The sequence below is a fragment of the Microdochium trichocladiopsis genome, assembly GCF_020744255.1.
Source record: "Microdochium trichocladiopsis strain MPI-CAGE-CH-0230 chromosome Unknown B0I36scaffold_9, whole genome shotgun sequence".
NCBI classification, from domain to species: Eukaryota; Fungi; Ascomycota; class Sordariomycetes; order Xylariales; family Microdochiaceae; genus Microdochium; species Microdochium trichocladiopsis.
In genome coordinates this window covers 500,952-527,013 of record NW_025763552.1, presented here as the reverse complement: position 1 = coordinate 527,013, position 26,062 = coordinate 500,952, and the positions used below count along the sequence as shown (strand labels likewise).

General features: G+C 59.5%; 8 protein-coding genes and 1 non-coding gene across 9 annotated transcripts; 6 read left to right on the top strand and 3 right to left on the bottom strand.

Annotated features, from left to right (window-relative positions):
* Positions 1-719: 719 nt before the first annotated feature.
* B0I36DRAFT_376475 (uncharacterized protein) lies at positions 720-2,070 on the top strand (the record flags this gene model as incomplete). The annotated part of the gene is made up of 3 exons (XM_046160458.1): positions 720-745; positions 815-952; positions 1,098-2,070. 3 exons carry the CDS (start codon positions 720-722, stop codon positions 2,068-2,070), a joined length of 1,137 nt encoding a protein of 378 aa, XP_046008051.1.
* A 742-nt stretch (positions 2,071-2,812) lies between these two features.
* On the top strand, positions 2,813-4,691 carry B0I36DRAFT_249806 (Alpha/Beta hydrolase protein; the record flags this gene model as incomplete). Its single annotated transcript, XM_046150500.1, has 3 exons — positions 2,813-3,454; positions 3,555-4,463; positions 4,503-4,691. 3 exons carry the CDS (start codon positions 2,813-2,815, stop codon positions 4,689-4,691), a joined length of 1,740 nt encoding a protein of 579 aa, XP_046008050.1.
* Positions 4,692-4,904: 213 nt separating this feature from the next.
* B0I36DRAFT_249736 (uncharacterized protein) lies at positions 4,905-6,281 on the bottom strand (the record flags this gene model as incomplete). The annotated part of the gene is made up of 1 exon (XM_046150494.1): positions 4,905-6,281. The coding sequence occupies one exon, from the start codon at positions 6,279-6,281 to the stop codon at positions 4,905-4,907; it is 1,377 nt and encodes a 458-aa protein (XP_046008049.1).
* Positions 6,282-6,636: 355 nt separating this feature from the next.
* Positions 6,637-8,703, bottom strand: B0I36DRAFT_331527 (general substrate transporter). The gene is made up of 2 exons (XM_046154992.1): positions 7,886-8,703; positions 6,637-7,793 (listed from the first exon to the last, which is right to left on the bottom strand). The coding sequence occupies exons 1-2, from the start codon at positions 8,594-8,596 to the stop codon at positions 6,669-6,671; spliced, it is 1,836 nt and encodes a 611-aa protein (XP_046008048.1). The 5' UTR covers positions 8,597-8,703; the 3' UTR covers positions 6,637-6,668.
* A 1,052-nt stretch (positions 8,704-9,755) lies between these two features.
* Positions 9,756-14,487, top strand: B0I36DRAFT_274061 (uncharacterized protein). Its single transcript, XM_046151340.1, has 9 exons — positions 9,756-10,192; positions 10,293-10,557; positions 10,719-10,859; positions 11,000-11,236; positions 11,359-11,434; positions 11,567-11,650; positions 11,825-13,055; positions 13,290-13,575; positions 13,636-14,487. The coding sequence occupies exons 1-9, from the start codon at positions 9,866-9,868 to the stop codon at positions 14,418-14,420; spliced, it is 3,432 nt and encodes a 1,143-aa protein (XP_046008047.1). The 5' UTR covers positions 9,756-9,865; the 3' UTR covers positions 14,421-14,487.
* Positions 14,488-17,490: 3,003 nt separating this feature from the next.
* B0I36DRAFT_352729 (uncharacterized protein) lies at positions 17,491-18,608 on the bottom strand (the record flags this gene model as incomplete). Its single annotated transcript, XM_046157144.1, has 4 exons — positions 17,491-17,684; positions 17,726-17,744; positions 18,100-18,308; positions 18,461-18,608. The coding sequence occupies 4 exons, from the start codon at positions 18,606-18,608 to the stop codon at positions 17,491-17,493; spliced, it is 570 nt and encodes a 189-aa protein (XP_046008046.1).
* A 627-nt stretch (positions 18,609-19,235) lies between these two features.
* B0I36DRAFT_352728 (uncharacterized protein) lies at positions 19,236-21,116 on the top strand (the record flags this gene model as incomplete). Its single annotated transcript, XM_046157143.1, has 3 exons — positions 19,236-19,455; positions 19,520-20,359; positions 20,497-21,116. The coding sequence occupies 3 exons, from the start codon at positions 19,236-19,238 to the stop codon at positions 21,114-21,116; spliced, it is 1,680 nt and encodes a 559-aa protein (XP_046008045.1).
* Positions 21,117-21,252: 136 nt separating this feature from the next.
* B0I36DRAFT_352727 (uncharacterized protein) lies at positions 21,253-22,694 on the top strand (the record flags this gene model as incomplete). The annotated part of the gene is made up of 3 exons (XM_046157142.1): positions 21,253-21,532; positions 22,208-22,252; positions 22,411-22,694. 3 exons carry the CDS (start codon positions 21,253-21,255, stop codon positions 22,692-22,694), a joined length of 609 nt encoding a protein of 202 aa, XP_046008044.1.
* A 1,727-nt stretch (positions 22,695-24,421) lies between these two features.
* B0I36DRAFT_t158 lies at positions 24,422-24,505 on the top strand. The gene has a single exon. It is a non-coding gene; the product is annotated as a tRNA-Lys (tRNA).
* Positions 24,506-26,062: the final 1,557 nt, after the last annotated feature.

Genomic DNA, 26,062 nt, shown 5'->3' with positions numbered 1-26,062 from the left:
TGCGTAGAAGGTCCTCTGCTGAGAAAGCGTGGCGGCAGGCACCAGCAGCTACCCCCTGGCCCAGCCGATCCGTCCCCGCCCCGACGGATACGGGCCACGATGAACGAGTCGGGAACCCACACCGACATCGGGCACATGGGTCAATCCTGGCAGACTTGCAGCCAGCCAGCTGAGCTACGGACGGACCTTAGCCCGACAAGACAGCACTTCCCCAGGGCGAGCTGGAAGCCGAGCTGTCGGCAGCCTGAAATTCGAATTGATCGGTCTGCCGGCTCGTGACCAAAGTCTAAACCCCATCGAGCCACTGTTATCAGTCAAGCCCGCCCTCCATTGCCGGTGGCCCCGCTTCGTCACCTCGTCCCAGCTCCAGGCGCTTCCGCCGGCTGTCTTCCTGCAAAGCATTAACTTCCGGGTTTGACGTTGGTAATCAAGGCAAGGCAACGACTGTGTCACGACCACAAGCCCTCCAGGACAGTCTGTTTGTCATACGAGAGTGGCTCGTTCAACCGACCTGCCAAGAACATCGTCATCTCCTCTGCAGAAGAAAAGACGCCATTGCTCCTCGAGATATACATATACTTCTTCCACTCGGCTCGTCAGAGGTTGCTGCAGCACAAACGACAACCAGATCGACGAGCACATTGAGTCCTACGGGAAACAGCGACGGCATTGAAGTCCTCACAACCTGTGCGGCAGTACAAAGCACAACCACATCCATCATGGCCAAGAAGATTGTCATCATCGGGTAGGTCGCTCGACAAATATGGCAATGGCCACTGCAGAAATTGAGCTATACTGATCTTTGAATCTGCAGCGCCGGCGTGTCGGGCCTGACAAGCGCGCTCCTGCTCTCGCGGGACAAGGACTACTCCATCACCGTCGTGGCCAAGCACATGCCCGGCGACCTCGACGCCATGTACGCCTCGCCCATCGCGGGCGCAAACTTCCTTCCGTGAGTTGATGCCCCCGGTCCTCCCTCCCTTTTCCATCTACCCGACCTCCCAGGATATTCGCACAAGGACTCCCGAGGTCAAAGCCCTCCGGAACAAGAGTCACCGGCGCTAACAACCAGCCCCCTCTTCTCCCCCCAAAAACAGCATGTCCGACCGCGAAAACTCCCAGTACGAGGCCCGCACCCTCCCCGAGCTGCAGCGTCTGGCCACGCACGTCCCCGAGGCCGGCATCCACCACCAGCGCGCGCGCCTGTACCGGCGCGAGGCCGACATGCCGACCCTGCGCAAGGGCAGCAACGGGTTCAACGGCATGTTCGTCGAGGACCCTTGGTACAAGGACGTGGTGGACAACTTTGTCGAGCTCGAGGTGACGCCCGAGATGAAGGCGGGCGGGATCGCGGGCGGGTGCGAGTTTGACAGCGTGTGCATCAACACCCCCGTGTACCTGGGCTGGCTGGTTGGGCAGTGCCGGGCGAACGGGGTCGTGTTCAAGCGCGGGAGCGTCAGGAGCCTGAGCGATGCCCGGAGGTGGTGGAGCTCGAGCGAGAAGGCGTTTGCCGAGAAGAGGCAAGGGGAAGAAGGGCTGGCGGATATCGTGCTCAACATGACGGGCCTCGGGGCGCTCAAGCTTGGCGGCGTGATGGACGAGGGGATGGTGCCGATGCGCGGGCAGGTCGTGGTCGTGCGCAACGTGGCGCCCGTCATGTTTGGCACGTCGGGCACCGACGACGACGACGAGGAGCTCACGTACGGCATGACCCGCGCCGTCGGTGGCGGGACCGTCCTGGGCGGCACATACCAGCGCGGCAACTGGGACAGCCAGCCGGACCCGGCGACGGCGCTGCGCATCATGCAGCGGTCGATCGACACGGTGCCGGAGCTGCTCAGGGACACGGGCAGGAAGGACGTCACGGGCCTGGACATCATCAGGCACGCGGTGGGCTTCCGGCCGTACCGCGAGGGCGGCGTCCGCATCGAGAAGGAGAAGATGGCGGACGGCAGCTGGGTCGTGCACAACTATGGCCACTCGGGATGGGGATACCAGGGGTCGTACGGCTGCGCGGAGCAGGTCGTCCGACTGGTCAAGGAGGTGGCGACGGACAAGGCCAAGCTGTAGGGCCTTGCGTGATCGTGCGAACAGCTATCTGGTTACAAGACAACACCAGCAAAACACGGAAGAGGATCTCAATATGTGATGACCTCCGGACCCTCGATGTTAGTCTCTCAAAGACATTGATGCATTTCCATCGTTCCTTGAATCTTTACAGCTCGGTACAATGCAAACCGCAAGCACCACCACGGCATCCTTGACGTCACAAGTCAGAAGGTGCTGACACAACGTACGGACAGACACATTCGCTCGTCAAGAGCTATTCAGCTTCAAAGGCTGGGTGACTGGTCCCCGAGTCCAGCATCGGACCCTCCCTGCAGCTCGCTGGCCGCTAAGAAAGGCTAAAGTGGCAGGGATGCCTATCTCTCCCCCCATCAACGCGGCTTATCCGTCGGCAAGCGCCCGCCAGGACCCTCGGGCATTACGGAATGGCCGATCTCGCGGGGTCCGGCTCCTCCGCACTGCGAGGGGGGATAACCACGACTGTACAGATAACGTAACGGACGGGTTTCCGGGAGAATCAATGTACAAGTGTCGGGCTGCGGCCCGGAGGTCGGCCGAGACATCACCTTGCAGCCCTGAGCTCGAGTGACGTTTCGTTGACTTTTCTCAACCCCGAATTTGACGTTCCGGCCCAGAACCTAGGCGTGCTCTTCCCCAGGTTCATTGCTTTTTTTTTCTTACGCGAGCCCTCTGCTAGTTGACACCCCTGGGCATCTATAGCCACACACAAACAGCCGCTTCAGCCATGACCCAAACACAAGAACGCCCGCGCGTGACCCTCGCGCAGGGCACGGTCGTCGGCGCCCGCGAGACGGGCGAGTTCCCCGGCGTGCTCGAGACGTTCAAGGGCATCCCGTACGCCCTGCCGCCCACGGGGGACCGGCGCTTCCGCCCGCCGGTCAAGGTCCCGGCCGCCAGTCCCGACACCATCATCGACGCCTCGCAATGGGGTCCGCGGGCGTACGCGAAGCAGTTCATCATCACGGGGCCCTCGCTGCCGGAGAGCGAGGATTGCCTGACCGCCAACATCTTCCGGCAGGAGATATCGCCAGCCGCAAGCCAAGATGGCGAGAGCAAGAAGGAGAAGAAGCTGCTGCCCGTGGCCATCTACATGCACGGGGGCGCGTTCAACCGGGGCAACGCGGCGATGCACAACTCGGCGGCGATGGTGGGCTGGGCCGCCGAGCCCTTCATCTGCGTGTCGTTCGGGTACCGCATCGGGGCGCTGGGGTTCCTGCCGTCGGCGCTGAGCGCAAAGGAGGGCGCGCTGAACCTGGGGCTCAAGGACCAGATCTGCCTCATGGAGTGGGTGCAGGAAAACATCCACCACTTTGGCGGCGACATGGACTCGGTCACGTTGTTTGGGCTGTCGGCGGGTGCACACTCGGTGAGTTTTGTTTTACCTTCATTACATGCATGATTTGCTTTGTGCCGTGGAACATACTGCTCTCAAGAAAAAAAGGCTAACAACGGGGACTTTGACGCAGATCGGCCACCACCTTCTCGACTACGAGCCCGGCAAGAAACCCCTGTTCCACCGAGTCATCATCGAGTCCGGCAGCCCGACCTCGCGCGCGGTGCGACACTACGACAGCACGATCCATGAGAAGCAGTTTGCCGACTTCCTCGCCGCCGTGTCGCTGCCGGCCGGCACGCCCGAGCCCGAGATCTTCCCGTACCTGCGCTCTTTACCCGTGACCACCATCGCCGCGGCCCAGACGCAGGTGTTTGGGGCCTACAACCCTTCTCTGCGGTGGGCCTTCCAGCCCGTCATCGACGGCGAGATCATCCGGCGCGCCCCGATGGACACGTGGCGCCAGGGCTTGTGGCACCGCGGTATTCCCATCATGACGGGCCACACGACCAACGAGGGGGCCATCTACGTGAACCGCAAGATGGGCACGGACGCCGAGTTTGTGTCGTTCTGGAAGACGCTGCTGCCCCAGCTCACCGACGACGAGGACATCCCCAAGATCAAGGCGCTGTACCCGGACCCGTTGGCCGAGACGGGGCAACCGGGACAAGACAAGTACGCCGAGAGGCGGCGCGGGTGTGTCGAGAGCGGCGAGATTGGCGAGCAGTTCAAGCGCATCGAGGCCGCATACGCGCAGTACGCGTACATCACGCCCGCCAAGCACACGGCGTACCTGGCGACCAACCCGGACCAGGAACAAGTGCCAGGACAGGGGACTGTGGTGCCGCCCGTGTATGTGTACCACTGGGCGCTCGAGTCGGACGTGATTGGCGGCGCCAAGCACGGCGACAACATGGCCTTCGAGGCGCGCGACCCGAAGCGCAGGGGCGTGTCGCCCTCCCAGGACGCCATCTCGGCCGTGCTGCACGCCTACGTGACGAGCTTCATCTGCCACGCGGGCGACCCGAACGTGATCCGCACGGTCAAGGAGGGCAGCCAGGTGGACGGGTCCGTGGTGGAGGCGGTCCGGAGCAGACCCGTGTGGGAGACGTATACGCGGGACAAGCCGATGTTGATGAAGTTTGGCGAGAAGAACAAGGAGCTGGTGGGAGGGGCAGTGGATGGTGGCCACCCAGCCGAGCTGGAAGAGGATCGCAGCCGGGATGAGTGTGAGTTCTGGTGGAGCAAGGTTGACATCTCGTCGTTGTAAAGGTTAAAAATGCTTAGAAGAGCAGTAAATCAAAGATCCAACAAATTATTTCACCCGCAGAGGTCCTATTGGTACGCGGGTACGATTTCGTCTTTGTTGAAGTAGTCTCATCGTCCCTTTGCATCGGGCTAGTGCGTGCTGTCAATGCTTGCGTGCTGCTTTCTGTGCGCTTCCCATGACAGATATCGCTGGCCATCCTCATTCCAGACCTCATCAGTATCCGCCTGGCCGCTGCGACCGCTCCGACGGCGGATCGACCCGGACGCCCTCGTTGCCAATGTCGTCGGGCACGTTGATCCGCACCTCGGGCAGGTACTTTTGCACCTTCATCTCGACCATGTTCTGCACAAACAGCCAGCTCTCGCGCTCGAACCTGCGGTGCCCGCCATTCACCACGCCCAGGATGTTCTCGCGCAGCAGCTCTTGGACCTTGCGCACGAAGCCCCGGATCCGGTCGACCAGCTTGGCCTTGACGTCGTCGACAAAGTCCCCGCCTCCGCGCTCCCGATCTCCTCCTCCCCCTGCACGGCCGGCGTTCCTGTCGAGCTCCGAGTCGAACGGGTTGCCGCCCAGGATCCTCTCGAGCGGGCCCTGGATCTGGTCTGGCAGCAGCTCAAACAGCTGCTTCTCAATGGCGCCGAGGATAGTGCGGAACTCGAGCCGGACCTCCCTGTGCACGCGCGCAAGGCCAGTGCTCAGCTTGTCGCTGATGACGGCCGAGAAGCCACCGCCTCCTCCTCCACTGCCACTGTCACCACCATCGCCCTCATTAAAACCCCTCGACCGCTCGCCATCACCACCGCGATCCCTCCCGCCCTTGAACAGCCCGCCCAGCCCCTTGACCAGGTCCTGCACCTGCTCGTGGATCTCCCCGCGCACCCCGTCGCCGACGTCCCCGGCGCTCGTGTTGCCCCGTAGCCAGCGCTTGATGTGCTCGAGCGCGAGCCGCGTGAACTGCTCCGCGATGGGCGCGTGCTGCTCGCGCAGCTTGTTGCCCACGTGCTCCTTGATCTCCGGGCTGATCAGCCGGGCCTTCTCCTCCGGGTGCCGCGCCGTGTCCTTGACCGTGTCGCTCAGCACGCCCAGCAGGCCGTCGAGTTGCAGACCCCCGCCACCACCACCACCGGAGCGGTTGTCGAGGTGGTCCTGCACGGCATTGACGGCGGCAGAGAGGAACCCGCCTGCCCCGCCGCCAGAGGTGAAGTCGCCGAAGCCGCGGGCACGGCTGTTGCTGTTGTTATTATTATTGCCACCGCCGCCGCCCTCAGTGAGGTTGAAGATATCCCCCAGATCGTCCCCCGCCTCGGCCGCGACCTGGCTGAACCCGCGGGTCAGGGCGGCGATCTCGTCGGCAAAGGGGAGAGACTGACCGCCGTAGGCGTCCGGCGGGTTGGGGTCGAGCTGGCGGGCATTGCTGTTGGAGTCACGATTGAAGAGGGAGCGGAAGGCGTCGACGACCTGGTCCTCGAGGGAGTCGATGGTCTTTTGCTGGAAGGCGTCGAGCTCGGAGACGATGCGGGGGTGGATGTCTGGGTAGAGCGAGTCGACGTAGCGGTCAATGTGGTCGGCGAGGGCGCTGGGGAGGGGCATCGTGATGGTGTTGATGTCTGTGGTGTAGAGTTGGGTGGACTGGTGATGGGAAGCTGTGAGAGGTACAGACGGAGGGGCAAAGAGAAGGATTCGAGGACAGGACCAAGTCAGGCACATTCGTGAGGCAGCCAGGCACACACACACACAGACAGAGAGAGCTCAGCTTCTTCCAGGGGTCTCAACAGCTTGTGTGGGGGCGCTGCGGGGACAGGCACGTCATGAGGGGCAGCTGCCAATGAGGCGAGTCCGTTGAGAAGGGGTGGGGGAGGAGGGGACCCTGGCGCAGATCGGCGACGCTCTGCCGCTTTGGCAGCCTGAGGCAGCGGCAGTCACAATTACTCGACGAGCATATCGATCGTGGTGGCACATTCAAGTGATCTCTTCCATCTATCTAGTCCTGGCCCGGCCAAGCATCATCTTGACCGCATCGACAATCCTCCTGGTCTCTGCCCTCACAAACTCTCCCACGCTCGGCTCAAACACCTCGTCCAGCTCCTCGAGCGTCTTCCGCCTCGTCTCCCGCACAAACGCCCACACGAGCACCCACGCCACGACGTTGAGCACCGCGTACAGGCCAAACACCTTCCCCTCGCCCGCCACGCCCACCAGCCAGGGGAAGCTCGCCGACAGCGCCGCCGCCCACACGTTCGTCGCCGACACGGCACTGCTCATGCCAATGTCCCGGTGCGACAGCGGGAACACCTCGGCCGAGTACGCCGCCGGCACGGGGCCCATGCCCGGCGAGTACGCGATGCAGAACAGGTACACCATGCTCGCCAGCAGCACGAACCGTGCCGATACGGCCGCTGTCGTTGTCATTGACGCCATCACGCTGCCATCCACATGATGACCACCACCGCCACCGGCGTTCCCGGGCGGGAGACTAAACGACACCCCTGCGAACAGCATACACAAACCCATCATGGGCAGTGTGCACAGCAGCAGGCTCCGCCGGCCGAACGAGTCCATGGTCCACACGGCCGGGAACGCGAACAGGAAGTTGAGCAGGCCGAAGACGCACGACGCGAGCAGGGCCGCGAGCGGGGTGAACGACGCGGATGTGAAGATGGACGTGCTGTAGAAGCTGATGATGTTGATCCCGCAGAGCTGCTGGCCGATCATGACCGTGTGCGCGGCCAGCGTGGCGTGCCGGATGCGCGGGACGGTCACGAGCTCGATGAGCCTCGCAGCGGTAGAGGCGGGCCTTTTTGCTTGTGTTCCAGTTTGTGTCTGCGCTGTTGTTGTTGCTGTTGTTGCCCTTGTTATCGCCTCTGGATTGAGCTGTTTGTTGTTGTGTTGCTGTTGTGCCTGGTACGCGAGAAACAGCTCCCTCGCAGCCTCGAGGTCCGTCCTTCTCAGCCGCCGCAGCGCGTTAAAGGCGCGGTCATACCGCCCCTCGTCGTTCTTGACAAGCCAGGCCGGTGACTGCGGCACCCACAGGATCAAGGGCAGCAGGGGGATCATGGGCAACCCCGAGGCTGCGAGCTGCAGCCGCCATGACACGGGTCCAACCTGAGCCAGCAGAGAGTCAGTCAGTCAGTCAGTCAGTCAGTCGCCAGCATTTTCTAATCTTCACCTTGAGGGAAGCCCTCCAGCTTACGTACCCCATACAGAGCAACATTAGCCACAAACCCCAGGAAGATGCCAAACGCACAGCTCAGCTGCCACGAGACGCCCAGGCCCCCTCGGATCCCCGCGGGCGCGCACTCGGCCGTGTAGATGTTGAGCGTCGTCGAGATGACGCCCAGCGCGCACCCCAGCACCAGCCGCGCAGCCAGCAGGACCTGCCAGGTCGGCGCGGCGGCCGCGGCGAGGTTCGACAGCAGGGAGACGCCCGCTGCGCAGAAGACGGCCGCGTTGCGCCCCAGCCGGTGGTTCAGGGGCGTGGCGAGCCAGGCGCCGAGGATGCCGTTGCTGAGGTATATGGCGCTGTTGATGAGGCCGATGACGAGGCTGTCGTGGGTGCTGTTACTGCTGCCGGAGGAGGAGGAGGAGTCGAGGCCCAGGGCGGCCGGGAAGGTGAGGTTGGCGCCGTTCATGCTGGTCTGGGCCCAACCCTGGCCGATGGCACCCAGGGCGGTCGCGGTGACGGCGAGGTACAGCGTCCGGGGCTGGGACCACAGGCTGGCCCCTTTGCTACTGCTGGGCTCATCGCTGCGGTGGTCTGGGGTGGTGGACAGTGTGGCAATGGCCTCGTGGAAGAGCGAGAGGTGCTGCTCGAGGCGAGCGCGAATCACAAAGTCGTGGGCATGTGCCGGAGAGCCATTGGCATGTGGCTGGCTGGGGAGCAGCGGCTCACGCTCGTCGGGGATCATCGTGGGGACATTGAGACGAGGAGCATGCCGGTGTGAACGGATTCTGGGGGGGTGGCAGTGGGTGACAGCACACGCGAGTGCCGAGAGACGAGAGGAGGGGGGTGAGTGGGTGGTTGTGACTAAGCCAGAAGGTTACCTGGTGATGGCATCGTGCTCTAGTGCCGATCCTGTCACAGACCAGTGGTGCTTACGTCATTCACGGAGAGCCGTTCCGCCCGTTCCGCGTTCTCGGTGTTTTGGAGGTCTGGTGCCCGGTGTTGCGATGTCTGACACAGCAACGCGGCGGCTCCTGATCACAATATCCTGCCGATGGCACGTGTTCTATTCTATTCCGAGATCAAGTTATCCGTCTCGGCAGCCTGAGTCCACAGTGACCCTTGGCGGCATGGTTCTTCGCTATAGTACGTTTACTTAAGCGTAACCTTAAGCGATCCTCAAGTGGGGGATGGCCATCGTCGCGTACCGTGACGCAAGCTGTCAGCCCTTGGTCAGCCCTCCCGCGAGCTAGCGAGGCCAAGCTTTCGCAGTTGTACCCGCGAGTGTGACCTACCCCTGCCCAGCCAGGCCCGCCTTGCCAGATCGTGGCATGCATGGTTGGTGACTGCCGAGAGTTGATGTCGGGGAACCTAGCACCCCATACAGTGGTCGAACAGGGTTTATGGGTGGTCAGCAATGTGACTATACTAAGTACACAGCACATATCTCGGGCCGCGACGTACACTTGCCAAAGAAAGCCATGCTGTGTGCACGGCGGCGGGCGAGGGCCCGTGTGACGGGTGATTTGTGATCACGGCACATTCCGCCTGGTTCACCTCCTCTCGCGCAATACGCCTCGTTGACGCACGTCTCCTCTTTCAGCTACTATGTAGCCACCTCTTTGTTCTGCCAAAAGATCCCACGGGTCACAGGGGGCCTCGCGACAAGCGCGTCCCGTAAAGCCCGGGAGCTCCTTCGAGGCGGTCATCCCGCATCTGTGGCGTGCCACTAGGCGTTCTCACTGCAGACCTAGCGCATGCAGATCGCCTTGTGCCTGTGGTGTGCCGAGTCCGTCTGTCCTTTGGGACCTCGGAGTTGCGAATAACTCACTCACCGCGGACCCCTTATAAGACGCTTTGTCTTACACTGGTCATGATCCAGTTTACTCCCATGTAGCTTCCTCCAGTTCATGACTACTTTTCTTTTCAACACAAGCAAGCATATCAAATTCCCAAGTATCATCCAAATTCGTTAGCAACCCCCGACCAAGAATTCCGCACATAGCCATCCATAATGACGGCAGACCTCGAGCTCCCAGGGGCCTTGGTCCCATACAACACCACCAGCCCCAGACTGATCCCCCATGTCGTCGATGACCGTGCCGCGTCCATGCCGCAGGGGACAATGTACCGCGTCCCGCGGTCGTCGGACCCGAAAGACGGCTGGGAGGCCATCACGTGGAAGCAGTTCGCCAACGCGGTAAATCACAGAGCACTCTGGCTCAAGGAGACCCTCGGCGCTCCTTCAAGTCCGGGCGAGGTGCCGACGGTCGCTTACATCGGGCCCAACGACTCGCGGTATTTCATCTTGACGGTAGCCGCGGTCAAGGCAGGCTACAAGGTGAGGCTTTAATTCTTTTGTCCCTGATAGCGTCGTCCGATCTTCTTTCCCTCCATGGAGCAATTCGTGGAGCTCCCGCAGCTGACAACTGTGTGGACAGGCCTTCTTCGTGTCACCGCGCAACACCATCGAGGGCCAGCTCAGCCTGTTCGAGGCCACACAATGTGACACGCTGCTGGTAGCCGCCGGGCCGACGCGCAAGCTCATCCAGCCCTGCCTCGACGGCCGACCGTCGATGCGATGTATCGAAGTCCCTCCCCTGGCGCAGTGGTTCCCCGAGCAAGAGGCGCCGCACGTGCCCTTCACCAAGACGTACGAGGAGGCAAAGCGGGAGCCCTTGGTGGTATTGCACACCAGCGGGAGCAGTAAGTCTTCCCTTCCCTTCTGCAAGACTGATTAGAGGGCCGGCAAAATCGCCACGGGAACTTAGTCAACGCTCGTAGTTGCCCGTACATGAGAGGAAGGGGGAAGGCTCAAAGTGAGCAACTGGCTGACTCGGGCGACAATCGTCGCATTGGTGAAACAGCTGGGATACCAAAGCCCGTGATCGTGCCGCATGGCATGCTGGCAATTTCAGATCAGCTGCACGACGTTCCCAAGTTTATGGGCTCGGACCTGTTCCTCAGAGTCATGGCAGAAAATATCAAAACGGGGGTATTGAGCCCGAGTAAGTCTCTCCCTAGATATTTCTTGATCGTCCCGCAGCACGCCCTCTATACCTGTCACTTGCCCCTATTCTGGCGCAATATGACTCTTGAATGACGATGAATCTGACATTGGACGCCTTTCTACTTACACACGTCTTAGTGCCAATGTTCCACGCCGCCGGACTCTTCTTCTGGGTCATGGCCACCATCTACTGGGACATTCCTTACACCGTGGGCATCCCCGACCGCATGCTCACTCCTGACCTGGCGGCCGCCTGCGCGGAGCACTCGCACGCGGACGCGCTGATCCTGCCACCTGCGATCCTGGAGTTGATGGCGCAGGACGAGGAGCAAATCAGCCTGCTGCGGCGCATGAAGCATGTCTTGTTCGGTGGAGGTGAGTCTTTTCCTTAGTCGTATCTCCTTTTTGCCCGCGAGAGGGACCGTCCGTCGTCGTCATCGTCGTGGCGAATGCCAAGAACAAACTGACTGACCTCCATTCGCACGCACACAATGTAGGCCCGCTGTCATCTACCGCCGGGAACAAGCTCGTGAGCCGGGGAGTCCGGCTTCTGAACCTGATTGCGGCCACAGAGTGAGTTATTTCTCTCCGCCAGCAGCTTTGGCTACCAGCGACCAAGAAGCATAATCGCGCGCGCACACCGCAGCGCGACCCAGTTGGGAAAAACATGGCTAACGGTAGCGTTCTCATTACAATGTGGCCCAGGTGCGCTCCTTACACAATGTATTACCAGCACAACCCGCAGCTGTGGCAGTACTACATCTTCAACGAGGAGGCGATGGGTATCGCGTGGCAGCCCGTCAGCACCGCCGAGGGGCAAAATGACACCAAGGAGGACACCAAGGCTCCAGAGGTGTGCCGGATGGTCATTCGCCGCCGCCGCGGCCGCAGCAGCCAGAGCGCCAGCTCCTCCTCTCCTGGCCAAACGAGCGGTAGCACCACCACCAGCAGCACGCCCAACAGTAAACACGACAGCGTCAGCAGCAGCTACAGCAGCAGCCCAGACGCCCGCGCAGCAGCAGCAGCAGACCCGGGCTACCAGGGCTGGTTCTACACGTTCCCGGACGCGGACGAGTACGACACCAAGGACCTGTTTGAGCGGCACCCGACGCTGCCGCACCACTGGCGCCACGTGGGGCGCGGGGACGACATCATCGTCTTCTCCAACGGCGAGAAGCTCAACCCGATCACCATCGAGGACATCCTGTCGGCGCATCCGGCCGTCGCGGGCGCGGTGGTCGTCGGCGCGGGCAGGTTCCAGGCCGGGCTGCTGATCGAGCCGACGCACAACCTGGAAGAAGGAAGTAGTAGAGGCGATCAGGAGAAAGAGAAGAAGAGGAAGGAGTTGCTCGATGAGATCTGGCCGGTCGTGGAGCGCGCCAATGAAGGCACGGTCAAGCACGGCCGCATTGCGTCGCGGGACATGGTCATTTTCAGCACGCCCGGCAAGCCGTTTATGCGGGCGGGTAAAGGAACCATCCAGCGCGCGGCGACGGTCAAGCTGTACGCCGACGAGATTGACGAGATGTACCGCCGCGCCGAGGATGTCCAGGGGCAGGCTGCTGCTGCTACTGCTGATGATGCTGCTGATGGTGCAGGCGGTCGTGGCGATGCGCCGAGACTCGACGTCAGCTCGGAAGATGCGCTGACTGGGTCGGTCGTGGAGCTGTTTGGCAAGGTTGTGCCCGATGAGGTCCTGGAGCCTGACACGGACCTGTTCACGGTCGGCGTGGACTCGCTGATGGTCGTCACCGTGTCGAGACAGCTGCGTGCTGGTCTCGCGGCGGCTGGGTATCAAGAAGAGGCCGCTGGCAAGGACGCGCTCAACCCGCGTGCCGTGTATGCCAACCCGACGCCGCGCATGTTGGCACAGTACATCCTCCGCTCGTTCGTGGCAAAAGGATCAGTCGCTGGTGCTGAGACCGGCAGCAGCGATGTCCATGAATCGGGTCGGGATGCGGAGGCCACGCTCAAGGCGATGGAGGATCTCCTGGCAAAGTATACAGCTGATCTGCCCGAGCCCTCGAACCAGCACAAGAAGAGCCCGGCCACGGATAACCAGACCATCCTCCTGACAGGCTCGACGGGCACGCTGGGTGGCGTTATCCTCGAGACGCTCCTCGCAAACCCGCGGGTCGGCAAGGTCATCTGCCTCAACCGTGCGGCCGATGGCGGGAAGAGCAAGTTCTCGGCTGTATCTCGACAGGGAAATCAGCACACTCGAGAACAACAACACCAAGAAACGCCAGCGGCAACAACACAGGCCGCACAGCGCCGGGACAGCAAATTTCTGGATTTCGTAGAGGATATTGCCGAGTCTCTCCACCTGCGCAAGCATCCCACCCACCACGACAAGAACCACAAAAGCAGCGCCATCGACCATTCTCCCCCTTCGGCCCCATCGGCTCCGTTCCCATCGAGCGGCGAGGGCCAAGGCCCCAGAGTCGAGTTCCTCCACGTCGACACGGCGCTTCCTCAGCTCGGCCTCCCGGACGAGACATATGCCCGCCTCCTCCGCGAGACGGACCGCATCATCCACAACGCGTGGCCGGTCAACTTCAACATCCCCCTGTCCTCGTTCGCCCCGAACCTCCAGGGCGTGCGCAACATTGCGGGCCTCGCGACCGCCGCGGACAAGAAGGTCGTCGTGGTGTTTGTCAGCTCCATCGGAACCGTCCAGGGTTATCCCAGCACCCTGGACAAGGCCGGCAGCAGTGCCTCTACGGGCAAAGAACACAGCAGCAGCAGCAGCAGCAGCAGCGGCAGAAAAGCAGTCGTGGTCGTGCCGGAGACGAGACTGGTCGACTTCCGCGCCGCGCTGCCTGGTGGCGGATACGGGCAGGGCAAGATGCTGGCCAGCTTGATCCTGGATGCGGCCGCCCAGAAGGGCGGGTTTATCGGTGCAAGTATCCGAGTCGGCCAGGTCGCCGGCTCTGAGCGGGCAGTGGTCCAGGAGGGGCCGACGAGTCACGACGACGGAGGCGTTGTGGTGTGGAACCGGCATGAGTGGCTGCCCTCGCTGGTCGCCAGCAGCCTGGCCATGGGTGCTCTGCCGCGGACTCTCGGGGCCGTGGACAGGGTGGACTGGACGCCCGTGGACCGGATTGCCGGGCTTGTCACGGATATCGCCGGCGTTGGATCCCAGGAGGGTGAAGCTGTGGACGAGCTCGGCGGCTACTACCACGGCTCTAACCCGCAGGCAACGAACTGGAACGGTGGGCTCGTGCAGGCGGTGCAGGCGTACTACGGCATTCCGAAGATTGTCGATATCGCGGAGTGGGTTGGCCTGCTCGAGCAGAGCCAGAAGGAGCTGGACCAGTTGACAGACGAGGCAGAGGTGGGACGGAGGCTGGCGGCCAATCCGGGGATCAAGCTGATCGATACATACCGGGGCATGTTGAGGGACGGCGATGGCCAGGGGCAGATTGTCTTGGACATGACCAAGACACAGGCGAGAAGCGAGAGCATTCGGGATGCTGGTCCTGTGACGCCGGAGCTCATGCGTGCCTGGTGTAGGCAGTGGGCATTCGGAGGAAAGGCGGCGGCGGCGGCAGTCTAACAACATTTCATCTTTATGCATTGTGTAGAAATAGCAATCCGCTGTAGAAAAGGAAGTTCTCCGGTTCATTACCACCCTATGATTGGTGTCTCGAAGATATTTCCATGGATGGCCACGATCTACACACTTGGAGCAGTCATTAGCCAAGGTACCCGTGTCCATGGCCGCTACTTTGTACTCAAGTCAATCCGTCATCTCCACTATCACAGATGCTGCCGGTGTGTAGAAGCCTCGGAACACATCTCCTCCTTGCATCTACCATCACTTCTTGTCCCCCGACTTTCTTGCCGGACACTCGCGCTCAACGTCTTCCCGGGCCTTGCGGAGGATCTCGTTCGACACACGGATCAGGTGGTAGGAGGATTCACGACTGCTGCTCTCCAAATCGTGTTGGCCCAGCTTGTCGGTGCAGAGGCGGATCGTCTGGCTGGCGTGGTAGACTCTGTCGGTGGCACGAACCGCAGTGTTCCAGCTCAGCATCATGTGCGCCGTCATGCGCGAGGCTGGAATGCACTCCGGGTCGGCGAGTGCGCGGAGCAAGAGTTCTTTGACCTGGTATCGGGCAGCGTTGGCGAGATGTTGGATGCGTGCGTGCGTGCGTGCGTGCTCTTTTGACGAAATGGGGAAAAAAGAAAAGGGAACCCCTCTGGCGACTTCAGCACGCACCTTGATGTTGTTGCCCTCGGCGAGAACGGTACGCTGCACCTCAGCTTGGAGAGCCGCGAACCTTGCTTGGCCGGGCTCAAGATGTGACTGGGCTCGTGAAGGCATCGTGACTGGGTTTCTTTAGCTGTGAAAGGAAAGGCTATATTGATACTTGGATATCTGAGATGTGGCACGGATGAATATGCGTGTGTTCAGTTGTGTGAAAAAGGGAGAAGACACACGGGTGGAATAAAGAGTACACGGCGATGCAGCAGGACAGGAGAGCGCGCCTGTCGTCCATGCTCGCAAGGTACTGTATTATGAGGCGTTTGACGGCAGCTGATATCACACTATGTGCTCGCCCGGCTGCACTGTTATCACTAGTTTTGCCCGGCACAGCAGAAACAATAGAGCGATCTGCCGTGATGAGAACCCGGCCGGCTCGCTTTAAACCTTCCATCTCGTTAAGTTTCTTCACTAATAAAGTTTTGACCCCTATACCGCCCCCAAAGATTGGCGCAGTCTGTCTCTGGAGTCAACTATAAATTTGCCAGGGCCCATGGCAACTTTCGGCAATGAGTGTGCTTATCTCCTTGAAGGCAGGCTTGATAGTGGCTGCGTCCAGCTTTGTATTAAGGTGTCAAGACTGATAAGCTGCTCTGCTCCCGTCTGCAAGCTCCCGCGGGCTTCTCAGTGGCTCCAACCTCGCAGCAGCCAGCTGCGAACGTGGCTCATCGTGCCGTCTTCCTCAGGGCACAGACCCTAGCCCTGCAGACCTTGGCAATGTGTTGTGCGGAAGATGCCGCGTACAACGAATGAGCTCGCCCGATATCCCTAAGCACCCATCTCGAACCAGCACAGTCGCGCTATCACTTGGCCTCCAACTTGTCTACATCGGCCTCGCCCATCACCTCGGTCTCTGCCTCCCACTTGTCCTTCTCCACCAGCTGTAGCATCCTGTCCATCTGCTCACGATCCGCGCTCGGGTCGGGAAGGCCGTCTCGCGCACGGGTGAATATACGCAGTGCGGCTTCGGCGTGAGCGGCTCTGTCGGCGGCAGGTTGAGTCGTCTTGTCGACGAGGATCGTGTAAGCGAGGTAGAGCGCGTGTCGCTTGGAGCCAGGATCGCAGAGGACCCTCTTGGCAATCTCGATTCGCTGTGAGGATTTTGTGGGCGGCTGGTGTCAGTCTTGCGGAAAGGGCAGTGGGAGATGGAGACGGACTGACCTCGGCTGTGTTGAAGGGATCCTTCTGGACGCTGTGCTCGATCTGAACCACAAGAGCGATGTAGTCAGGCTCTGGGTGGGTACGTGCCAGCTCCTTGAGCATGTCTTGGTGGGTGACCATCGCGGCTTGGATGTGGTGGCTGTCGTGGTTTGTTGCTGTCGGAGAAGTGGTAGAGACGAAGGATTGACAAAGACGTTGACGTTCGTTATGAGATCACAGACGGAGAGGACGGGTTGCGGGAAAAGGACCTTGACAAAGAGCGTCCTGCGTTTATACGCGCTCGTTCCCGCCTGGTGGCCTGAGGAACAATTGAGAAGCGGCTTTTAGTGCGTTATTGTTTCTCACCGGCATACCAGGCATAATGACCAGGTGGCTGCCTCTCACGAAGTAAGGTAGAATGATTCCCCGAACTTATTAATACCGCGTGGGTATTGAGGACTCGTGTTGTATCTCGTTGCATTGTTGCTGCTAATGGGCCCTTGATGTACCGCTGAACAATAGCAAGTTGGAGACTTGAACTTTCCTCCGGGCCGATCTGGCGATGCTCGCTGCTACGAGTTTCGCCCTAGGTCCTCTCTGGTCACTTATGACAAGGCTCGCTGAGTTATAATGTCAAGTCTCTCATTTATCCTGTCGCAGCCTTTGACATGACGCTTTGTGGCGAGTTGATCACTCCTCATAATATAGTGCAGTCCATCATAAGCAACTCATAAAGCAATCAGTGGATTAGTAAGGCACCTTTCTCATTCTCGTGGGTTTCCTCATGAGCGCTCTGCCATAAAAGCTGGAATACTGAGCCACCACGACCCGCAGAACGCTCTGCCTCTCGAGCGACGCCGCATCTCACAGTATGCTACTAGTGCCTGCTCAGGGCGCCGGGCTTGCTGTGCCGCTAGCAGCGTGGGGTAGCGGCCGAACAGCATGTGTTAAAACACTAAGAGTCTGTCCGCCCTGAACCCTCGGCCCACCTAGTGGCTTGGATGCCACGCTTCCTTTGCTAAGCATGCCGGCTTCTAAAGATGTAATCCTCTAGTCGTCCATGGTTGTTTCCCCACGCTTTCTCCCGTTCTAGCTCCCCGCAACCCCCCACCCATTCGTCAGCGATCTAGCCCATGCAGACCATGCCCGGATCTCCGGTCTGAATCCTACGAGTATCCACAATCCGTGGTCGACATGGTATACCTGCTCGCCAGCTCTCTCAAAATAGCAGCCTGAGCCAAGCAATCTCATAACTTCCGTGGACGGTAACTCCTCTTGTTTCGCGAAGTTGGGCGCTGATGTTCCGATCTTGTCCTAGTCCTCGTCTCAAATGGCTTGGAGGATTTGGAACCTCACCAATGCACGTCAAATCAGGACCTTGGGTGAGCCCTTGCGCAGCTGCTTCCACCACACCTGGACACCATCATAGACAGCCACGTAAATCGCTATCTTACCCCTCGAGCTGTCCTGCAGCTAAAGTAGTAGGCGTTATAGAATCAAGCCCCAATGCGATACGCTGACTTTGTTTTACGCAGGTGGCTGGCCAGGTAGCACTACGGCGGCATATGCTTGAGTCAGGCAAATGTCTATGACCTGACTTAAACGCGTGTCAGGGGGGCACGCTGCATGCCTCTAGGCGTGGGGGTCTGGCATACACACAAGTACAGACTCGAGTTTGGCAGAGTTGCGCCGTGGACCACACACCGCCGACATGCCCAGCACAGAAGTGTGCTGCTGGAAGCCCTCATCTTGCCGTGTGTGCAGCCTGTCCACAAGTCCCGGGCCGTCAGCTCACCAAGCCTCAGCCCCGCTGGCATCGAAGAATGACCTTTCTTCTAGTGACCCAGGGGGTGGGGGACGGCACGCCAACGCCGTGGCCAAACACGCCGCTCAAGGGCGACACGGCACGGTTTTGGTGCACGGCCGCCAACGGCCAGGACCATTCGTTCCAGTTTCTGGTGATGGTGGCGGCAAATGCCGTGAGCACCTTGGCATCACATCGTGTGGGTGGTAGCCGTGCGGGAGGGAAAGCCCCCCCTGGGCAACTGTAGGCTAGCTCCGCATAGGCACATGCGCAAGAAGACGCGAGCCACTCGACTGGGCCTCCACATTCGTGGAGGTCAGTGCTCGATAGCCAGGGAAGGCTGACTGCCAGCCACCCCACTCCATTTGTGCTCAAGGTGACTGACTGCACGATTGCCCAAACATTCTGCGTCCCGGCACGGCGGATAAGTTTTGATCAACACAAGGGCCCACGAGCAAAGGTGGGGGTTGACTGTCCGATGCCAGTCCGGGGCCCAGCCTGTGCAGCAAATTTCCGCAGATCGTTTTGGTCATAATGCCTAGGACAATAGGAGCCTCGAGTCGGACGATCTGTATGATTGCAAGCGCGGCTGAATGATCGGCGGTGCGCTAGAAGCCGCTATAGTGACTCGCGCGGCAAGTTTCTGGCAGAGTGCAGGGTGCGGGTGAGTCCAGCAGTCCTCATCCCTAAATGAAAAGCGAGGCGGATATTGTCCGATCTTGCACAAAAGGCCCGACGCTATTGGCCATGTGAGATAATTTCCGAGGGAGCGTGCTACTTACTACGGGACTGATGCGACGGCTCACGGACTCGCACGACCTCTAGCTCCTCCGAGACGGTGTCAAGCTAGTCTCGGAACGGATAATAGGTCGTCAGAACATAGCGTGCTTCGGGAGGGGTCCTAGCTATGGGATGGCCTGGCACCGTCAGCCCGGCGTCGTGGTTGACTCCACCACGCGGCCAGGCCCGCAACGCTAACCGGGAGTTGCAAAGCCTCGAATGACTCGCGAGCCTGGGAGGCAGGACGCTTTAAGGCGTGAGCACTCGCGCTTGCACTCGGGTCGCTGCTGGCCTGGTGTCGACGCCTTGATGTGAGCTTTTTCAATTACCGGCATTGCTTCGATCGTCTCCTCCTCGCTGCTGGCGCTGGAACGGCCACGATGCGTCTCGCTGCCGCCGTCGTCCTTCTGTGCTCGTTCGTCGGCATCACTCTCGCCCAGCTGCCACCTGGGACACCTTGCGCCGTCCCGTGCTTTGTCAAGAACGCCGTTCTCTCGCCATGCGGACCGCTCAACACCACGTGTCTGTGTACCGATCCTGTCTTCAGCAAGAGCGTGGAGGGATGTGTCCTGGACAGCTGCATTGTTGAGGATGCCCTGAGTAAGTCGCTTTTTGGATGTGCCCGCTCCTGGTCCATCCTGCCACTGACACAAGTCGAAAACAGTTGTCCAGAATGTCACGAATAACGCCTGCGGTGTGCCCGTCCGGAACGTGGTGGCCCAGTACAGCATTATATCACAGACCCTGACCGTCCTCGTCTATGTCTTTGTCGGCGTGCGGATCGTCTACAAGCGGTTCCTCACCTCGCTGGGGCTTGGAGCAGACGACTGGGTCATGATCGTCGTCGCCATCTTCTGCGTCCCCAGTACCGTGCTCAACGCAAAGCTCGCCGAGTACGGCATCGGGCGGGATGTCTGGGCCCTGACGCCTTCCGACATTACCAACTTTGGCATCGCACTATGGCTCATCACGCTCTTCTACTACGTCCTCATCTCCCTGCTCAAGATCTCCATCCTGCTCTTCTACCTCCGCATCTTCCCCAGCCAGGGCTTCCGCCGCGTCACCTGGGCCACCATCGCCGTCGTCTCCCTGTACGCGCTCGCCTTCCTCCTTGCCCACATCCTCCAGTGCCAGCCCGTCAGCTTCAACTGGACACAGTGGAACGACCCGGGCGGCCGCCCGGGCACAGGGCCGAAGCAGGGCCGGTGCATCGACAACATTGCCGTCGCGCGGTCCAACGCCGTCATCAGCATCGTCCTCGACGTCTGGATGCTGCTGCTGCCGCTGTACAAGGTCCGCGAGCTCAACACGAGCCTGAAGAAGAAGATTGCCATCAGCGCCATGTTCTTTGTCGGCACGTTCGTCACCGTCGTGTCCATCATCCGCCTCGTCTACCTGATCCGCTTCCAGAACAGCAACAACATCACCTATGACTACACTGCCGCCCTCATCTGGTCCACAGTCGAGATCGGCACAGGCGCCATCTGCGCCTGCATGCCCTCTCGTGAGTTTCCACTCCCTTTCATCCCCCATCCTCTCTGCTCCGTCTCTCCCTGCTGTTGTTGTTATGTCCGCGTCAAACGCCCACTCTTCACCATGTACATCTGTCCACTCGACTAACCAATTGGAAACCCAAAACAGTACGGCTCATCCTCATCAGGCTCTGGCCCCGCATCTTCAAGTCCATCGCCAGCAAGCAGAGCCGCTACGCGGACCAAAAGACACCCGGAAGCTCCCAGCCCGGCCGGGGCGGTGGCGGCGATCACTACCAACAAGGAAGGTCAGGGGGTCAGTCTTCGGACGACTACCACCACCAGCCGCCGCGGGGGCCCGGCGGTGCCATCACCCCCAGCAGCGAATACCTCGACAGCAAGAAGCCCACGTCGCACAGCAGCATCGCCAGCGTCAGCAGCACGTGGAAGCCCCGGAAGCTCTCGTCATCCTACTCGTCGAAACACGCCGGCCAAAACTCGTCGTCGTCCATGTTTGACAGCTCGTTTGGCAGTGTCAGCGTCGGGGGCGGCGGCAGCGGTCTGGAGCGCATCGACTCGTCCGACGATGACAGGTTCGAGCTGCAGCCCACGAGGCGGCCGGCGGCGGGCGCGATGGTGATGGGAGAAGGACCCGGAGGCGGAAGAGGAGGAAGAGGATCAGAAAGGGCCGGGGACTCGGCGGCATCATTCGCAAGCAGCGCGGAGGAGGAGGAGGGTGTTGGAGCCCGGGTCGTTCACTCTGGGCCGCTGGGAAAGCAGGCGCTTTGATATGACTTGACGAAAAAAGAACATTCTATAGAACAAGGGCGAAAATCTCAAGATTAATATCCATGCCACTCTTTTGGTGTTGCCAATGACTTGGCTTGTCTTTGGTCGGATCTGAACCTCGGTCTTGGTTACGACAATGGTGAAAGCTTGCCTTTCTGAAGTCAACTTTGGTATAGCACGCCCTCTTGGATGCCACAATATCACACCGAGTCTTCAATCTCTAAGTCCTCATGAGCTCCTAGTCTCCACGATGCGTCCTGAAGCGTGTGGTCTCCAACCCGGCGGTAGTCAAGTTCCTCAGAGGAGTCAAGACGCGCTGCGAGCACTCTATCATGATGTGCATGCACATGGACGGACCCTTCGGCTGGGGTTGCATGCAAAACCCCTGAGCGAACAAGGGCTGCCCCCCAACGCGAGTAAGCCGCTGCCATTACTGACTGGTCCGGGATATGTATGCTGGGCCCCACCACACGATCTCGAGTCATGCTCTGGTCCCAGACACAATCTCAATCGCGTGTGTCAAGGAAGCCCTGTCGAAAAATCCCATTTTTGAAGAGGACTGATGTCTTCCCAGTAGCAGCCTTTGGCAACGGTCTGCCCATACAGATGAGAAATATAGCCGGAGATGTACGTGTATGATGGCCTTCCTAACGCTGAGAGGATGGAAAGCTGCCACCACTTACAGGACCGTGCAGCTTTGCCAGGTATCTTGCCCCCGCAGTAAATGCGACCGCAGATCTTCAGAGTAGCAGTGGCAGGGGATTTCTCCTCGGGGACCTTGCAGGTTCCTCCCGAGGAATGCAATGCCGTCTCGGGAACGGATCGAGCACGCAAGCACCCCACGTCAGCAGGATTTTAGGTTGCTCCATCATCCAGTTCCCGCCAGCCCGGTGCGACCAGATTGCAGCTTCGATGGGTTCTGGTGGTACTGCCCTCGTGCAGGGGGGTTTCCTGGAACAAACTTTAAATGACGGCAGGGGTTCTGATCGTGCGGCCGGCTCGACATGGCCGTTGCAACGCACAAAAGATCGCCTGTTTCGTGTACATGTTCGTCGGCAACGCGGACTTTTCCCTGCCTTTGCCTTTTCTAGAAAGAGATCAATCCAGACGTGCCATCGGTCTCGCTCTCTTGGAGGGTATGACTAGCTAGCTGGGATTATATGCCTTTGCTACCACTGCTGACGGCGTAGATTACGCAACCAGAAAGTTGTCCCAGGATGTCGCGGGCAAATCGATGCGCTGGGCTGTTCTTGGGTCGTGGGAAATGGCCATGGACTCTCATCGTCCCACGTAGAGCCCTACAAGGCTAAACTGATTACCATCGTGGGCAGGGGAGTAATTAGCACCCTGCTTCGTCGTGCAGGGGCGCGATTCAGGGACCTTGCGTGGGGGTTCAACCTGTCACGTCCCTTTTGCATCGCTTCTTCATACGGCTCAGGTGCTGCTGCTGTGGCAGTCTGCGCGAGCCACGCGGTCTCCAACTACTGTGAGCTTCGCACTGCTATCAAGCGAAAGACTGATCTAGTACAAGTAGAAGCAAGCATGAGCATGCCTATAGTCACAGCATCGGGCGTATAGGTTTAGTGAGCCCGTTCACTTTGTCAGTTTCCATCGACGCCCTTACAATCTTTGATAGGCCTCGGAAGAAACAAGAAGCGCCATACCATTGATCCTCGAAGTACATGGCAGATGTTGGATGTCGGTGCCCCTCACCGCGCATATATCCATCCGTACCAGTGTAGCATGCTCTGCTAGGCCGATCAGTTGAAGGCATTTCGAGACAGCGGTAGGACATGGGTCTGGAAATCGGGACCCCCACTCCTGTCGCGATTCAAGGGCAAAAGGCTCACAAGGCTGACCCTTGCTGCTGCTGACATCAGCCGGACCAGCCGAGGGTCTCGGCCGAGTTGCACTTGCTTGTGAATGTTCAGACGAAACGAGACGGCCCTCTTTGCGTCGGAACTGTTTGATCAGTTTCACGTGGAAGTATGCCCTGGGGTCGTGAGCCACTTATGCTGAGAGCAGACCTAATCATCTCCCTTTGCTCTTAGAGGTTTGTCTTTGCATGCTTCGATGCTATGTGTACCGCGCACCGGCTTCGAATTTCGCCATGGGCAGTTTTGAACATGACACTATGTGTACTACATACCTCGGATAGCCACGGTGGCCCCTTGTTCCGTGTGACTGCTGGAGATCAGGACGCCCTTCGATAGTATTCATCACTTGCATATTCGGAACAACGGCAAGTTAAAGTGTTCCGCAAGCACCCATTTCACAATTTGTAGACGGTCCCGGGGTTGCCTTCGAGCGCGGTGCGAAGAAGAAAAAAAGGACTTCATTCCCAGACATGCGTGGGGTTTTATAATGGTTCGAAGTCGATGAGATTGAGGACTGCCCTGGCCCGTCTTCCTAGGCAAGGACGTGTTATTCTTGAAGCTTTGTTGTATTTGAAAAACTTCGCCGCCGCGCCTGAACACGCCATATCTATGAAACCTGCTTTCGGCGGTGCATCCAACCTAATCCTTGCAGCTGCCCGAACACAGAACACAGCGATGACTCCTGTGTTGTGATATGACCACTAAGGGCGAAGTTTGTGTGTCATAGGACTTGAGCATAATCCAAAATAGAGAATGGGACGGGCTTTCTTTTCGTCCGGTCCATGAACTGCACTCGCAGGTTTGAAACTGGCTCCTGGCTACGTCCCCATCTGGTTCACAAAGTATCGACGTGCGTTCGACGCGCAGTCTTCTTGCTTCGCATCGATGAGCGGCACTCAAATGAACAGCAGCACAATAAGACTATGTGTGAAAGCCTCCTCTGTTTACTTTCCATGCACAGAGGAAGTGCGGCATGCCGGATGACGCGTATACCGTTCAGAATTAAATCAGCCTTGCCGAGCTGCCAAACCTCACTCTTACTATTATTCATCTCGGCCAGCGGCTGGCGGCGAACAGGACGCCGTGGGCACAGTATTCTCCACAAGCCCGACATATTGGATGATTTAACGCCGCGACACCGGCGACCACACCAGCTTAGAGCAAGCAAGTGGAGGGATGCAGAACACCATGTGGTCAAGGGCACAGGATGGTCGATGAAGAGTCCATTAATCGATCTACTGTGAAGACTTTCCAGGTGGCCTTAGTGGCTGTCCACGCTCTTCAGCGAGTATCATGGCCGTCATTACAAGGTGGTGTGCAGCGAGGATCTCAGACCCAGCGTTGCGGGCAAATATGTGGGAGCACCTGCAAAGGCGCATAATACTCAATAAGGACAGTGTCATTCAACAAGCAGTTCTGACAAAGACTGCCCGGTTAGCTCAATCGGTAGAGCGTGAGACTCTTAAGAACTCTTCAATCTCAAGGTTGCGGGTTCGACCCCCGCATCGGGCTCAATTCCCGGTGCATCCTCTCCCAAGAGGATACCAACACCTAGAAGCGACTCTTTTTTTTCTTGGGCTCTCCAAGAGCCGCGGGTAAAACACAAATTTTTGCCGCCTTGGGTAAAGTCAAACTGCCGGAGCGTGGGTCTCGGTGGGGCCTGAGAGCCTCGCCTTGCCAAGCTTCTAGAAAAGGCGTTGTTCCATGTATGTATTTAATCAACATCAAATGCCATGCTCAAACTCCGGGATTAGCAATCGCTGCTGTCCGCATCACTTATTCAGCCGCCTTGCCTGTCACTTCCAGTTCTGCCACTATGCCCATCGCCTTGACCATCTCTTCGTCGAGAGGAGCGTGCTTGCGGACGTCACGCAGCAAGTCGATGCCCATGTGGATCATCTCGTCCATGAACTGGGTGTCCGTCTTGTGCTTCTTGCCCTGGGACATCTGGCGGCGGAGCTGGACAAAGGTGCGGACGCCCCTCTCGGCGTGGTAGAGCCGCAGGATCGGGGACCGGACTGAGAAGGCGAGGGTGTAGTGCGCAAAGGCGTGGGGGGCGCCGGCCGCGCGGGGATCGACAAGTATCCGAGCTCCAACCTCGCGTGCCTGTTGAGTGTGTGTGTGCGTGTGAGGCTCTGTGGTCAGCGATGAGGCTTATGGCAGGCTGGAGTAGGGAGGGGAGGGGATCAAGACCGAGACAGACCTTGGGGTAGTCGAGGGCGACGATTGCGCGGTGGGCCTCCTTGATGAGGTGACGGTGGACGTTGTCAAACTGGGTGGCGGCCATGGCCTTGGTGAGGGTCTGCAGGGTGGAGTCCATCGTGGCTGGGCTTGAGCGGGCTGGATAGGGAGAGGCTGAGCTGTCGTTGTTGCTCTCAGTCGGTCTGTGGTGAGGATTGGGGATTGAGGAATGAGTGGTGGTGGTGGTTCGTGATGGTCAAGGGATGAGTGGGAGTCGTGGAGAGACGCGGGAGATGCACTGCCCATACATCTGGGCAGGAGACGTGGCACGGAAGGAGCAGCTCGAGCAGCTCGCGTGCCCAGGCAGGAAGGCTCGACCAACAGTGCCACTGCTCGTTCGGCTTGCGAGGACATGCGCCTGCTTCAGCACTGCGCAGGCCATCGGTCAGTCCACCAGCTCTTGTCCCCGTCAATACTGCGACGCTTCAGACGCCACTCACTTCCGTATCACTCAAGGGGAAGAGGATGGATGTTGTACACGATAGCCTCGTGCTCGTATCACCAGCGGTCTTGTGGCTTTACAGTTCGCCAGGCTGGTCGAAAGGCTTCACTCATGCTGGCATGCTGAATCTTGGCTCATCTTTGACCAGCAGAGCATTGGCTGCCTATTGATGGTCCTCTTGGCCGTGTTGCATAATACATCCAATGCAAGCTCTCTCGGGGGGACGCAAAACGCCATCCACGACATGAAAAGCCGCCGCTGGGCCGTGACTCCCACTAATTCCTGCGTTGGAGCTCGAGCAGACTCGGCGCCTCCGCCGTTCTAAAATTGTTGTCGATCGGTTCTCGCTGTTGCTTCCCGAGCACAAATTGTTGACAGCGGCTTTG